At 54.9% G+C, this 14,807-nt stretch overlaps 1 protein-coding gene across 5 annotated transcripts in view; it reads left to right on the forward strand.

Annotated features, from left to right (window-relative positions):
• The window catches only part of TMCC2 (transmembrane and coiled-coil domain family 2), a 36,886-nt gene that overhangs the window by 17,549 nt on the left and 4,530 nt on the right, over positions 1-14,807 (forward strand). The window contains exon 1 of one of the 5 annotated variants that reach the window (XM_060129529.1): positions 7,199-7,225. The exons of 2 other annotated variants lie outside the window; for them this stretch is intronic. In XM_060129529.1, the coding sequence (XP_059985512.1) occupies positions 7,199-7,225 (27 nt within the window). Of the gene's footprint in view, positions 1-7,198; positions 7,226-8,030; positions 8,214-13,379; positions 14,709-14,807 lie in introns of those variants that run through there. 2 more of the 5 variants (XM_060129523.1, XM_060129519.1) reach the window with 2 other exon arrangements.

Here is a 14,807-nt window from a genome sequence, read left to right on the forward strand (position 1 = left end):
CCCACATTTGGCTTGGTCATTGATGCGCTCTCGGCCTTGTTCAAAAGCTCTCTCCAGCTGTCGCCGCGTTCAGAAGGCTTGTGCAAGGTGTTCCAGCTGGAGGGTCTTGGGAGAGGAAGAGTGCAGGAGTGCTGAGTTCACAGCCAGCTCTACCTGCCCGGCCCCTGACCTCGCCCTGGTCATCCTTCCCCGTCTGTGCAGTGTGGCTGGTCCCCAGAGGATGAGGAGCAGCGTGGGTTGGGGTGTTGGGACCCTGAAGCTCACAGAGGATGTCCAGAGCCTGAGGAGACCAGCACGGAATGCTCAGTGGCAGGAGGACTTTACCGACAGGCCAGCCTGCTGCCCCCTGGCTTCGAGGGTAGGCAGGGCCGGAGAGAGGACCAGGTGCTGAGGGGTGAGGGGGAGAGTGTGGAGATGATGCCACGATGGTCGCTTCCCCGTGGCTTCATGAGGTGTTATCTCCAGGCCCCAGACGGGGAGACCAGGGACGTTCCGCTCATCACGTAAACCAGAGCAGACTCTGGACAGCCTGTCCTGTACACTCCCCCACCGGATTTCTCCAACAACAAGATTTCTCCTCTGCCCTAATAAATAAGGGGCATAAATAAGCACCTCTGTTTACTCTGAGGAATGGCAGGTGAGGGGCTGCCCTTAGCCCTAGGCTCTTGCCAAGAAGACAGGTCTTGGCAGGTGTCGAGGAGCCTGGTTTTTTTAATGTCTGGAAGCCTGCCGGTTCAGAGGTGGGTGGGGCCAGCTCTGCTGAGAGAGGTTTCCAAACAGGTTCCCTCGGCAGGTGGGGGAGGCTGGACCATCCATCTGTGAGGCCTCCTGATGTGTCTGAGCTTGTTGCCCAGGTTCCGTGGGAGGCCGACGGGGCCCTGTCCGGCTGGCCCATTGGCCTGTCCACACAAACGCATCCACCTTTAGAGTTGCGTTACACTCTTTCCGTTCAGTCGCTCGTGTACATGCGCCGGTCCGTGCCAGCCTGGACTCACACCCAGTGGCTGGGGAGGACAGCTGCCTTCTCTGTACCCCTCTTCCACCCTCTCTCATCCCCTCTTCCTTTCTCTCTTCCTCTGTGTGGAAAGCCTCCTTAGGCAGAGGGGCAGCCAGCCCAGCGGCCTCAGGAGGGCCTCCCAAGGCAGTGCCCACGCTGCCAGCCGCCCACCAGGCCAAGGCAGGGCAGCTCTGTGCTTCGCCATGAGCTGCTGCTCCCTGTCTCAGTGATTAAAAGCCCCTGTTGCCCAGTATATCTGAGGTACCTGGTGAGTTAAGTTCTTCCTTCAGTCCGATTTGAGTTCCTCATGTTCAGGTGAAGCCCCGTTGCTTTTTAGGGGTCCTGTCCAATCAGGAGAGGGGCCGAAGAAATGACTCTGCCCCTTACCTAAAGCTCTGACACCAGAGATCATGAACAGCAGAAGCCTCTTGACTTTAGAGCAGGGTTTTGGACTCAGTTGCCCCAGCAGGCAGCTGGCCTCTGGAACTAGCCTTTATTCATCTTTTCCCTACTGACATCCATGACTTTCTAGATAGAAAGTACCCAGCGCTCTCCGGATTAGCTCTGGCTTCTGGGAGTACAAAATTCCCCTAGGTACAGGGGGTGAAGTTAGATACCGTCCAAGTTACCTATCAAGACCTGATGTCATGCCTTCTCTACCCACCTGACTCTAAGCACAACCCCGGGGGTGGGGGGCGTGTGTGAGATGCTACCAGCCCAGACACGGGTGGGAGACACCAGTCAGGCCCCCAGCCTTCCCGCCAGGAGCCTCAGCCCCCTCAGACACGCCCCGGTGGAAGGTGTGCTCAAGGTTTGGGTGATAACAGAGCTGATAAAAGCAGCAAGACGAGCTGTCTGTCATCCGTTCCAGATGACAAGGAGCCAGCGCTGGTGATGTGGGCATGGGTCCTGGCAGCTAGCACAGGTCTCCCCAGCCACCGGGCACATTCCTCCCTGGATTCACCACATCCCTGAGATGTGAAACGTGACCCTGGTCTCTTCTGGTGCCAGATGAGGCAATGGAAATACAGTATCACTTACCTGATCCCTGCTCTGCTTCTTCTTTCTTTTCACAGGCACAGTTTGGGCTTTCTCTATGCGCCACAGGGCAGAGGACTCTGAAACAGGAGCAGTGATGAGTGCACACACCCCACTGCATTCCTTCTAGGCTCCTAGGGAACCGAGGGCTCCCCTGAACTGCAGTGAGGGCTGGAGGCAGTGAGCAAAGTTCCTGGGAACAGAAGCCTTCTCTGACCTCCCTTCTCTCTCCAGTGGCAGGCGCTGGGGTGTTGCAGGCAGCTTGTCTGACTGTTCTTTGCCTCCAGCCATCCCGCCGCCCCAGCTCCTGCGCCCACATCCTCCGCATCCTGAGTCTGGTGCCCCTGATTCTTTTGTCCCTTTGACCTTCCTCCAAGTCTGGATTTGGGGAGTGTGCTCACTTCAGGTACCCCACCACCGGGACCCCAGAGCTGGGCCAGTATCCATAGCTAGTGAATAATTCAGCATGATCCGCAGAAGCTAAATCAGATCCTAAGTGATACTGTGACCGGGAGGCCTCCTTTGGGTGGCCGGAAAGGCGAACCCTGCCCTGGAAAGAAAAGTGCTCTGTAATATTAACTTCATTATATAAGGTTTCTTTGCTGCCTGAGAAGGCAGCTTCAGACCCAAATATTATCTGGGTGCCATGCCTGTCTACTGGCTCCTCAAGGGTTCAGGGCATTGTGGACACCCCCAGGCCATGCCAACCATGGCCTTTGACGTGTCCCTTTGAGCCCACTGGCCAGCATGCTGCAGTTTGCAGACCGCTTTGCTTTCACATACATTTCTCATTGAATCACGTCAGCTCATGATGACCTCTGAGCCCTGAGTCAGCAGGACGCCCCAAGAGTTCTATGTTTCAGTCCTCTGCTTTTAGAAGGGAGTCATTCTAAATTATTCTTGGCAAATAGGGTGGGGCGGAGGGCGCTTTGCTTCCTAAAAACTGCCCAAAAAGGAGACACTCCTTCCTCTCTGGGTCACTTTCTCCCAGGCCTGTTCCCAGTGTCGCCTCCCCCAGGGAAATAGAGTGGCTATAGAAGGCATGGGAATTGTCCCTCTTTCCTACCCAGCTGGTACCAGATTTGATTTTCCTAAAAGGGACCTAGGTGTGGTCCTCTCCACTGCCCGGCGTCTGGCTCATGACCATGAACTCTGTAACAGGAGTGTCCATGGCATTAGACAGGGCGAGGACCCATGGGCGAAAGAGATGGCCTCCTCCCTCCCTGGAAGCAGCTGCAAGGTGGTGTGGTGTGTGCACGCCCCGCAGCGCTCTCTACTCTGGCCTTTCCTGTCTGCTTTTCCAGCTCATGTGGCCGAGCCTCTCCACATGCTCCTAGGAAATGCGCCCACCTTAGTTGCTCTAGTTCACCCTGAAGAAGGTGGCCCTTCCTCCTGTGTGTCCCCAGAGGGAAGCCGGGCTCTTTGGTGACATGAGTTTCTAAGAAAATGCACCAACTGGCTGGCTCTAAGAGTGAGTGTTAGGGGAGGGACCTCTGAGTACTGACCAGTTCCCAAACCCCCATTTCCAAGAGGTGAGCGTTGGGGCAGCTGCCAGCCTTTCATGGAGGAATCCTAACCGGGAGATTTTCACAGCACATTTGGAGCCTGAAATGTTTTGAAGACATCACCTTGTATTTGAAGCTACTAAATTTAGCTGCTCTTCAGCATTAGTCTTTGCTCCTGAAGCCTATGACTTCTCAGGTTTCCCACCCTTCAGTGTGTGTGTGTGTGTGTGTGTGTGTGCGCGCTCCCCCCCCCCCCCGCAGGAGAAAGAAAAATAAGAAGATTTTTTTAAAGAATGTGTGTTGTGGGGGGTGGGTGTGGGGACCTGAAGAGTAATAACAATGGCAAAGGAAGAGACAAGAAAAAACTTAATATTTAAGAGTATTAAAGAAAGAAGGGGCACTGCATGAAAACGAGGGGAAGAGGAAGAAAAAACTAAATTAAGGGGAACCCGGGGAAAGAGAGGGCTGAAACCTGCTGGGCATGCAGAGGAGAGCCTGGCATACAGGACCTGGGCTTCCTTCAGGGTCCAGGCTTCCTTCCAGGGTCCCCTTCCAGGATGACGGGAGCCCGTCTGTCGCCCTGGACTCAGGGTAACTTGTGAGAGCGGAAAGAGTGTGGCTGGAGACGCCTGCCTTGGCTCAGCTGCCTGAGCCTGCGAAGGGCCAGCAACTGCCCTGTCCCCCTGCTCAGATGGAGCCTGTCTCTGCCAGGCCAAAGAGGAGGTGGCAGGGCAGCCAGGACTTGCCAGGAAGCACACTTGGTGGCGGTTACCCAGCAGCACTTCTCTTTGCACAAGGCCAGTTGCTCGGTGGCTAATGTCTTTCCATAGCCTGTCGCTTTAGTGCAGCTGCAGCTCTTCCTGTGTCCACTGCCACTCTCAACTTTGCTCCGTATGTAGCTACTTTTTGGCTTTTTCTGTCCCAGGCGGAGTCTTCCAGGCACCTCCTAGAATAACTGTGGTGTGTGTGTGTGTGTGTGTGTGTGTGTGTGTGTGTACATACGCATGTGAAGGAGCCTCAGGACTAGTCATTTCTTTCTCTTTTTAACATCTTTATTGGAGTATAAATGCTCTACAATGGTGTGTTAGTTTCTGCTTTATAACCAAGTGAATCAGCCATACATATACATATGTCCCCATATCTCCTCCCTCTTGCATCTCCCTCCCACCCTCCCTATCCCATCCCTCTAGGTTGTCAGAAAGCACCGAGCTGATCTCCCTGTGCTATGCGGCTGCTTCCCACTAGCTATTTTACATTTGGTAGTGTATATATGGACATGCCACTCTCTCACCTCGTCCCAGCTTAGCCTTCCCCCTCCCCGTGTCCTCAAGTCCATTCTCTATGTCTGCGTCTTTATTCCTGTCCTGCCCCTAGGTTCTTCAGAACCTTTTTTTTTTTTTAGATTCCATATATATGTGTTAGCATACGGTATTTGTTTTTCTCTTTCTGTCTTACTTCACTCTTTATGACAGACTCTAGGTCCATCCACCTCACTACAAATAACTCAATTTCGTTTCTTTTTGTGGCTGAGTAATATTCCACTGTATATATGTACCACATCTTCTTTATCCATTCATCTGTCGATGGACACTTAGGTTGCTTCCATGTCCTGGCTATTGTAAATAGAACTGCAATGAACATAGGGATGCGTGTGTCTTTTTGAATTATGGTTTTCTCAGGGTATATGCCCAGGAGTGGGATTGCTAGGTCTTTAGTCATTTATTTCAATAAAACCTGTGATGTGTCAGGCATTTTTACTCATGTTCCCGTTTGATCCTCCCCTCCCTGCAGCCCTGGGAGATAAGGATCATATGTATGATTTTGCAGCTGAGCTGCAGAGAATCTCCAGGGCTCAGCTCACCCACCCTCTCCTCCAGCTCCGGATGCCACCGGTCTCATCCCTGAGGTCTTTTTCTCCAGACTGCTGCTTTGTGGGTGCTGCCGCCTCCTCTTGCAGTTGTGAAGAGGCGTGTACAGGGCCTGTGGAGGCTGCATTGCTAGCAAGTGGCGGGATGAGGAGTCACAGCAGGCCTTCTGACCCGAGCCCTCTGCCGTGTGCCGAAAGGTGTAACCTGCCCCCAGGGAGCGAGGTGTCTTCCTGCAACACACTCCTCTCCTGCCGGGGCTTTCCAAGCCCCCCCCCCCTTCACGCACTCCTCCCAGTGCAGTGGTAGACACTGAGTCACAGAGCCTGTGCTCGCTCGACCAAGCTCCCATAGCAGGTATGGAGCTGAGACCCACACCCTGGTCATCACCTTTTCCACCACGTCATGGCACCTCGGGCTCCTGCTTCCCACCCCCAGGGCAGGAAGCTCTGCATCCCTGGCAGATTTGGGAACGTTTCAGACATGTTAAGACGAGAACATACTCTGGAGGCAAAGGGACCTCTCTGCTGCTGGTTTGCCTGGCAGACATCACCCCGGTTCCTGTTCGTCCCTTTTCTCTCAGCAGACTAATGGTTCACCCTGAGCGCCACCCCACTTTTTCCTGCTCTTCGGTTATTGTGCTGATGGGTGAGTTGTCCCTGGAGGGGAGCTGAACCCTCCCATTAGGGAGACGCCAGATGCCACCTCAGGGTCATCTTGGTGGTGCAGTGAGGCCTCGAAGGAACCTCTTCGTGGTGCTTCTGAGCCTTCATGATCCTGGGCAGCTGGGGAGTGAGACCTTGTGAGGTGTCATGAGAGCCCCAGGGCTCGGCTTACTCAGCCGCCTCCTTGCCTCTGGGCTTCTGCTGCTACTGCCTTCTCCTTTTTCTCCTCCCCGCCCCCCGTTTTGCTTGTAAGAAAAGGTTACATATGTTAGCTTGGCGGAGCCTAGAAGGGGGTGGGGGGCAGAGGAAGGATGTCTTGAGTGTGAGAAGACCAGGCTGCCTCCGTGGCTACCTAGGACAGACTGCAGTAGCTGGACTGCCTTCCATCTCAGCTCCGTGGGATAGATCAGGCAGTCATCTACAGACGTCAATACCAGGAAGGGTCAGTCTTACGCTAGACACAGCGAAGGGCCAGGATATAGTTAAGATCTGATCCCTGCCTTCCTGGGATCATTAAGACTTAAGACTTGTTTATGCAAGAGGAACAGTGCACATGCCCAAAGCATGAAGAAAAAACTCAAGTGCCGTAGGCAGGAGGTCATCTACAGGTGTGGGAAGCTGCTGGAAGCGTCCCTGACCCCGCATGGCCCTGATTGCTTATGCTCGAGCCGGCCCCACAACTTGGGACCTCAGTGTTGTGCCCTTGCTAGGCCCCTGTCCTCACAGACCCCAAGTCATTGCCACCACAAATGTTTGTAAGGTTTCCACGAGCCTAGGGTGTGGGGACTTCTGCTCTTGGTGTTCTGGCTGAGGGCCCTGGCATTGGGCCCTAGAGATAGCACTGGGCCCTTATCTCCGTGCACCTTCTTGAATTTGGGCCGCCCCGTCAGCGTGATCCATGCCGATCCTTAATATTTAAGCCCCGAGTCTCTCACCAGGCTCAAGTGGGTGCAGAATCTGCGTCGTCTTTGGTGATTCTGCTGTGGGAAGCTGCCCTTAGAGAGGCCCAGCAGATCCCTGAACTCTGCTGGCCACCCCGGCACCCTCCTTACAGCTTGCTCTCCGCAACTGTGGGTCTCTCGCCCCCTCTGCTGGCCGCTCACGGGATTTCTTGCTGGGACTGTCAAGATGAAGTCCAAGGAGGAAGAGACGGCTGTGAGTTTGCCATCCATGTTTTATCTTGGGTGTTTTTGCTGGGGTGGGGTGGAGGGGGGGATGTGACGAATGGGAAGTAGAAGCTAGCGGGGAAGTAGCTGGCAGCGGTGTCCAGAGCAGAAAGTCGATTTCTAGGATCTCAGAGAAGAGGAAATCCCCTGGTGAGGCTGGCTACTGCCTCCTTCCTCCAGGCAGTTATTGGAGTAAGGAGGAAGCCTTGGGAGTGATGGTGCCTTCAGCCTGTGGGCAGGGCAGCGGGGAAAGAGGCAGAAGACTGCAGGCTGAGCTGGCTGTGTTAGCATCTGCCAGAGAGTTCCCTCCAGGCTCCAGCCTTTTTGGCTTTGAAGAGCTTGCCTCCATCCTGGAAGCCTGGCTAGGAGGTCCACTTCTGTTCTGAGGCTGAAGAAGGGAGTTGATGGGACTGTGCCTGTTTGTGAGAGGGGCTTCTGACGGTGAGAGGCATTTGTGCGTGCATGAGGGGAGGGGAGAGGAGGAGAGGGGAGAGGAGGGGAGGGGCGGAGCATCCATCCGGCTGGGTGAAAGATGCAGGTGCACGTGTTGCCATGTGCTTCCCCAACCTGCCCCCAGGCAGGAGTTGCTATCTGTCACACCTGGATGTCCTCATGAACACTGGACTCATAGTGGCAACAGCTGGACTTGGGGATGGGCAGGGTGGAGGAGGGCACCCGCTTGGTGATCCTCCCTGTCTCCTCCCAGATGGGAAGGAGCAGCCGTGAGCCCCAGGGAGGGAGAAATCTCCCAGCGCAATCCGCCCCTAATCCCCAGGCTGGGCCTCAGACTGGAGATGGCGGCTGCAGAGCCTGGGAGCTCCGGCACACCTGCTCGCAGACCCCGGCTTTCCTTGGCAAGCCCAGCGCTGCCCAGGGACTGTGATCCCGGGGGCCTGGCACAGCCTGCAGAAAGCTGGGGCCTCAGGGCCCCTGGTACCCCAACACCAGCACGGCTTTGGGAAACGGTACCTACACAGGTGAGGCCCTGGTAGGGATGGGGGTGGGGTTGGGGGATGGAAGAAAGCCATTTCTGGAGTTTGTCAGGTGGGCTGTGCTCCCCTCCAGTCTCTTGGGTTGTGGCCCCCTCTCCTCTTCTCTCTCCATTATAGAGATGGGAGAAGGGAGGAGGGGTGAACACCAGGCCTCCAGGCTTAGGCTGACGGGTGCTGGCAGGGCCCTTGGGGTCGGGTGAGGGAGCCCTGGCACAGAAACCTACAGACGTCACAACGCGTGGGGCCAGAGGAGCTGACATGAAATTAAGCGGAAGGGGTGTTCCCGCTTGTGGCTGCCTCTGTCTACAGAGAAACAGTGACCGGGAGGGAGGAATGTGAAGGGCCAGTGAGCACCATCCCAGTAGGAGGGCCCGGAAGGAGCAAAGTGCTGGGTGCTTGGAGCTTTGGGAGAATTTGGAGGATTGAGAATAAAGGAGGCGCCAAGGTGGGAGGGCAGCTCCGGGGTTCCAGCCAGGGTGTGGGTATGAGGAGGCAGAGGGAATAGCACAGCAGGGCATTTGTGTGGACAAAAGGGCATTGTTCTCAGCAGGGCAGGGAATGAGGCGGCTGAGCCGAGGATGTAGTTTTGACCAGAACCAAGGGGTGGACCTATCAGAAAGGACTGGAATCCGAGGGCTAGATGAGAGGAGTGTCGCTCTGCCAGGAAGTCACCCTTAGGCTCAGGGCGGGAGGAAGCACTTGCTGGCTGCAGGAGGAGGCTGATTGAAGCCTCCACCCAGTGCCCGGCTGCCTGGAGATCGTAGGTGCTGCATGAAAGGATGCAAGAGTGAGTTTCCTCATCTGTATGGACTCTGCACCCTGCAGTCCCTCGTAGCAGCATAAAATTCCTTGTAAAGCCGCTGAGGGCACTCATGCAACGAGGAAGGGGCACTGCAGGAAGAGCCAGGTCCCTCACGCACCTGCCCTTGAATCCCTCGTGTGGCAGCTGGGGTCTCACTGCAGGAGTTTTTCATCTTACTCTTACCCAGTGAACCGCCCCAGGTGTATATATGTAATATATCCTCCTCCACGTGTACCCCTTTATCTAAGCATTTGCCTCCCTGCCCTCTGGAGAAAAGCCACGTGGGCTCCCAGGCACCAATGGAACCACTGGATGGGCTGGTGCCTTCCCCTCCCCCACCCCCTGCCCCTCCCCGCCCCTCCCCGCCCCTCCCGCACCTGGCTTGGGTTAGCTGTGATGATGCCTCAGAGCCGGGGTTGAGCGGCTTCATAGCACCTGCATTATCTGGGAGAATGGGAGCAGCCCCTGGCTGAGGACCAAGGGTTGGCGTAACCTTCCCAGTCTGCCCTGGCTGGAGCATCAGGTTGGTGTGGGAGATGTCAGGTTGCGTCCCTCCCAGCTTCATTGTAGGGTCACACTGCCTCTTTGAGCAGGGGGTGGAGTGTTTGCTGGCCATGGCTGTCCCTCTCCATCCTGGCCTGGCTTACCTCCCTTTCCCTCGAGGAAAGAGGGGAATCTGTGTGTTCTCCATCCTGAGAAGGGTGCTCAAATCAGAGTCACAGGGCAAGAAGTCAGCAGATGGAAGCATCTCTGCTGAGTCACCCGGGCTGACAGGCCTGTCACACTCACCTGCGGGGCTCTTAGTCACTGCAGCCCAGGAGCAGCACCCTGCATGGACCTCAGCCCATCTGGTCAGACCCACAGACAAAGCAGGGTTGACACCCGACTCCATTGCTCTCCACCCTGGGAGGGGGCACACAGGCCACCTGACCCGGGATGACAGGGCCACCCTGCTCTCCTAAAGGGGGGCATAGGAGCCCCAAAGCTCTTTTCTTTGCTCTTTTTTTTTTTTCCAAGAGTGACCTTAGTGTTGGCTTTCCAACCCCTGAGCAGGTAGCTAGGACAGGAATCATCTTCTATGCGGCTTGCTCTGGGGACCCTAACAGGAGAGCACTTTGTAAATGTAGGAGGAGGCTGCCTGTCCCTGGGGGAGGGGAGTCACAGGCTGGGGGCCATCTCCGGTCTCCTGGGAACCTGGGAGCGCAGGTGTGGAGCATGCATTCCTTGCAAGTGTAATTGTTGATATGGTCCATTTTGAAGCATGTTTATAATGTGTTTGTACTGTTGCTAGAGAAATAGACCCATGATTCACATCTCACAGTTTACATGGCTAGCGTCCTTCCCCTTTGCACTGAGGAGCTTCATGTAAGCTTGGATGCTTCTGTCCCAACAGTGTCTGCCTCAGGGACCCAGGCTGCCGGGCCAGTGTGTGAGAGGAAGACCCATGGCTCGTGTCTGGCCGGGTTAACATGGAGATGTGAGCTCAGGCCCCGGAGGAGGTGGGAGCCCTGTAACCTGGCAGAGCGCCTAATCCGGCTTCGCTCAGCTCTGCTGGAAGCGGGCAGGGAGAAGAGTCTGAGGGGCTGTGAAGCCTCGTGGAGGGGGTGCTCCCAGGGGTGTGTCTCTCCAGAGCAGGGAGACGAATAGGGAAGGTTGTGCCCCGGACACTTCTGACAGCGTCCTAGCTCTGGCTCTTCCAGAACATTCATCAGCACTTCTCGAACATCACTGTCTGTGTAGAACAGTGTCAGTGACCTCAGCCCTGGCTGGTGGGCACCCTGAGCAGGGAGCGTGACCTGGCCTCTGGGTTGCCTTGTGTGGATAGGGGTCATGGAAGAAGCATGGGCCACTCTCCACGGTTCTCCTCTTCTTAGAACTTGCCCCCCTGTGCACAGGGATTCTTCCTGGGGTCAGGTGCCTGCGGAGTGTCTGGCCCCTCTTAGGCAGGTGAGTGGGGTGAGGAGGCCATGGTGTTGGTGGCTAGGCATGGACAGAGGGCTGGGTGGCCTGGGCCATGTGAGGCTCTGTGACAGTTTCGAGAGAGGAACAGCAGTGCCTGTGTAGGCCACCCACTGCCGTGCTCCAGGCTGGGGCACCCTGGGAGTTTTCACCTGCTAGTGACCGGGAGTTCAGTGATCTGTATTGCTCCTCTTTTTAGTGAGTGAGTTAGAGCTGCTTCTTCCTTTTTTTTTTTTTTTTTTTTGGGCTGTGCTGAGCAGCGTGTGGGATCTTAGTTCCCTGATCAGGGATTGAACCTGTGCCCCATGCCTGCAGTGGAAGCACAGAGTCTTAACCACTGGACCGCCAGGGAAGTCTCAGCTAGAGCTTCTGCTGTATTAAAAATGTGCCCATAAGATGAAGGACTCAGATACCCTCCCGCAGACCCACTCTGTAATAGGACATGGGCTGGCCCTGCAACCTAGGCCAGCAGATTGAGGGCCCTGGCCTTCCACACCCAGGTTGTGCAACCATCACCTCTTTCTAGTTCCAGAACATCTTCATTATCCCTAAAGGAAACCTGTACCCATTAAGCAGTCACTCCCCATTTCTCCCTTCCCCAGCCCCTGGCAACCGCTGGTCTGCCTTCTGTCTCTATGAATTTAAGTATCCTGGACATTTCATATAAAGGGAATTGTACAGTGTGTGGCCTTTAGTATCTGTTTTCTTTTACTTAGTGTAGTGCTCTTGAGATTCATCCACGTTGTAGCCTCTATCAGTACTTTATTCATTTTATAATCAAATAAGATTCCATTGTGTGACTCTACCAATTTTGCTTACCCATTACCCAACGATCAGTGGACATTTGAGTTGTGTCCACCCTTTGGCTATTGTAAATAGTGTTGCTGTGAACATATGTGTACAAGTACTTGTTTAATACCCGCTTTCAATTCCTTGGGGCTGCACCTAGGGGTGAAATTGCTGGGTCATAAAGTAAATCCATGTTTAATTTTTTAAGGACCCTCCAAACTGTTTTCCACAGCAGCTGCGGCATCTTGCATTCCCGCCAGCAAAGGTGTGAAGCTTCTGATTTCCCCACATCCTCGCCAACATTTGTTATTTTCCTTTTTAAATTATAGCCATCCTAGTGGACGTGAAGTGTCAGTTGATTGTGATTTGTTTTTGAGCACCTGCCGTGTGCCCTGAGATTGTACTGTGATCATTGCCTTCATGGTCTCATTTTATCCTCCTGACAATCCGTTGAGGTGGGTAGAAATACCCCCTTTTTCTAGATGAGAAAGCTGAGTCCCAGAAAAGTTAATGACATATCTAAGGGCACACAGCTGGTAAGTGACAGAGCCAGGATTCTAAACCAGTGTTTGCTTCCACACTTAGTGCCCTTTCCATTGCCCTGCATGGGCTGTGTATCCTGTCTCATTGCGATTCTTCTTCTTCTTTTATTTTTTGTGAGCAAATCTCATTCTCCTCGTGCTCTGCTAGATTCATCCCTCTTAACAGCTTTCTCATCTTTTTTCTTCGAATGCTCTAATTTTCCTTCCTTTGTTAAAGCATAATCCCTCTTTGTACCTCTGCCTGTCTGTCTGCAGCCTCCTTGGCTCTTTTTTCCTGGTCACCCTGTCTCCCTTTCGTCCTGAAAGGGCGCTGCAGCCTTTGGGGGGGGGGTGAGCTTGGGGAGAGGAGGGAGCGGAGAACTCCCTGGGGGCAGGGACAAAGAGGCATGTTCTGTGACTAGAGCCAGCCAGAGGCTCCAGGCATTGTAGACCCAGTGGAGGGGCAGGAAGGAGCTGGGGTCCTGCCGCAGGAACCCCAGGCTTGAGTCTGGGCCCCAGGGCAGAGAAGAGGGGCGGGTGGTGGGGAAATGGGTGGGACTGCAGCCCACTTCAGCTCACCACCAGGCCCTGCTGATTTTCCTGGAGTGCCTGTTCTCTCATTCATGGGGATTTCACAGCCAGCTTCAGCTCTGCTTTTCTATTTGTAAGCCAGACAGCCACCAAATTGAGGGGTAAAAGGCTCTGAGCTGCCAGACTGGAGCCCGGACGGGCAGGGAGTTTGCTCTTCTACACTCCCTTGTAGTCCAAAGCGCTTTTGCTTTTCACAGCGAGTCCATGTCTCATTAGGTCCTCCGACTCTCCTCCAAGTAGGTGGGACCGACGCTCTCCTCTTTATAAAGATGAGCCCGCGACCTAGCTGAGCATCAGGCAGTGAGGCCGCCAGATCCCAACTCATTTTCTGAATATTCTTTCTCCCACGCAGCGAGTGGAAGAGAGGGAAAGTGTTGAGTCTTTTTGGAAAGCACAGCGGCCTTATAAAGGGGTCAAGTTCTTTCATCTTAAAAGCTGTGTGTTGCATATAGAATTAAATTTTGCCTCATAGTATCAATGTTGAGCAAATGTTTTGGTATAATCTTTTAAATAAACTTCATTTCCTCCGCCACACACACAAAGTGTTGTGCTGCCAGATGCAGACGGCACCGATGAGTGCCTCCGTCTGCCTGTGCTGTGCCGACTGCTCGCTGCACATCATCTTATGTTACCCTCACCAAAGGCCTGAGAGGAGATACGATTATCCCCATTTTACAGGGGGGAATACTGAGGGTCAGGAAAATCGAGAGATGGGGTGTTTGCCATCACTGCAGGAACAGCACAGGAAGAAGGGGTTTCACTGCACGATGCAGTTTGAAGTCAGATTGCTGCAACGAGTAGACCTTGGGACGGGTCATTAAGGGAGACTGTGGAATTGGCTCCTCTGATATACAAGGTCCTGAAGGTATCGGCACCCGGCAGAGGGCAGAGGGACATGTGGGGAGACCCAAAGCACATGTCAGAGGAAAGTCCTGACTTCAGGAGGTATGGGAAGGGATGGGTTTTGTACCCAGCATCCCCAGTGGAACGGGGACCTGAAAAGGCTGAAGAGGAAGCCCACAGAGGAGACACCCTCCTCTGGCTCCTGAGTTTGGCAGGGCTGCTGTTTTTAACAGCGTTTGCCAATGATTTTGCACCTCTGCAGAAATGGAGCCCAGTGGCTTCTGCCTGCAGTTGGCACGAGCTGCTTCCGGTGCGTGAGCTGCGAGCTGGGGTCACTTTCTTTGTGTTTAACCCCTTCCCCCATGTGCACCTCACCCTGCCCCCACCGCCACATACACAAAAATAACGAATATCTGACCGGCCCAGGGTGTGCTGTGTGTAAAAATACAGGGGGTTGAGCCATTTCCTGCTGCTTCCGTTGTTGCATGGAGATAAGACACTGGGACTCGGCTGTGGACAGCGGTCCTCCAACAGGCTGAGGCGGGTCTGGCCCTGGGAGAGTGGGGCTCCAGGCCCGCCTGCTTTCATCTGACCTTGCTTCCCATCTTTCCTATCTTCTGTGACCTTTCCTTCCCCTCTCTCCCTGCCCCCTATCCTTTCTCAGTCTCTCTGCTCCATTCTTTGTGCCACCCTGATGCACTCAGGAAGCCTGCCTGCCTGCGAGGAAAAGGCGCTGTCCTCTCCCTCCTGCACATTCACCTCCTTCCACGCTGGATGGCTGGTACCCCCAGGCCCCCAGCCTGGGCCCCGCTTCCCTCAGCCTGTGGGTTACTTCTGGGACTCGAGCCCTTGGGGACCCAGCCAGCAGGCAGGTGGGGGTGTGCTCCTCTCCCTGTCCTGGGAGACTGGGCAGGGCCGGGCGCTCCCGCCATCATGAAGCGGAAGAGGTTGCTGACGACCCCAGGGAGCTGGAAGGTAAGGGCAGGGCTGCGAGAGGTGTCCGCTGAGGCAGGTGGCCCGCTGAGCTGCACTGGGGAAGCCCAGGTGGGGAGGGTGCAGGGAAGTGCTTCCTGT

Source organism: Lagenorhynchus albirostris, chromosome 2, assembly GCF_949774975.1.
Source record: "Lagenorhynchus albirostris chromosome 2, mLagAlb1.1, whole genome shotgun sequence".
Classification (NCBI taxonomy): Eukaryota; Metazoa; Chordata; class Mammalia; order Artiodactyla; family Delphinidae; genus Lagenorhynchus; species Lagenorhynchus albirostris.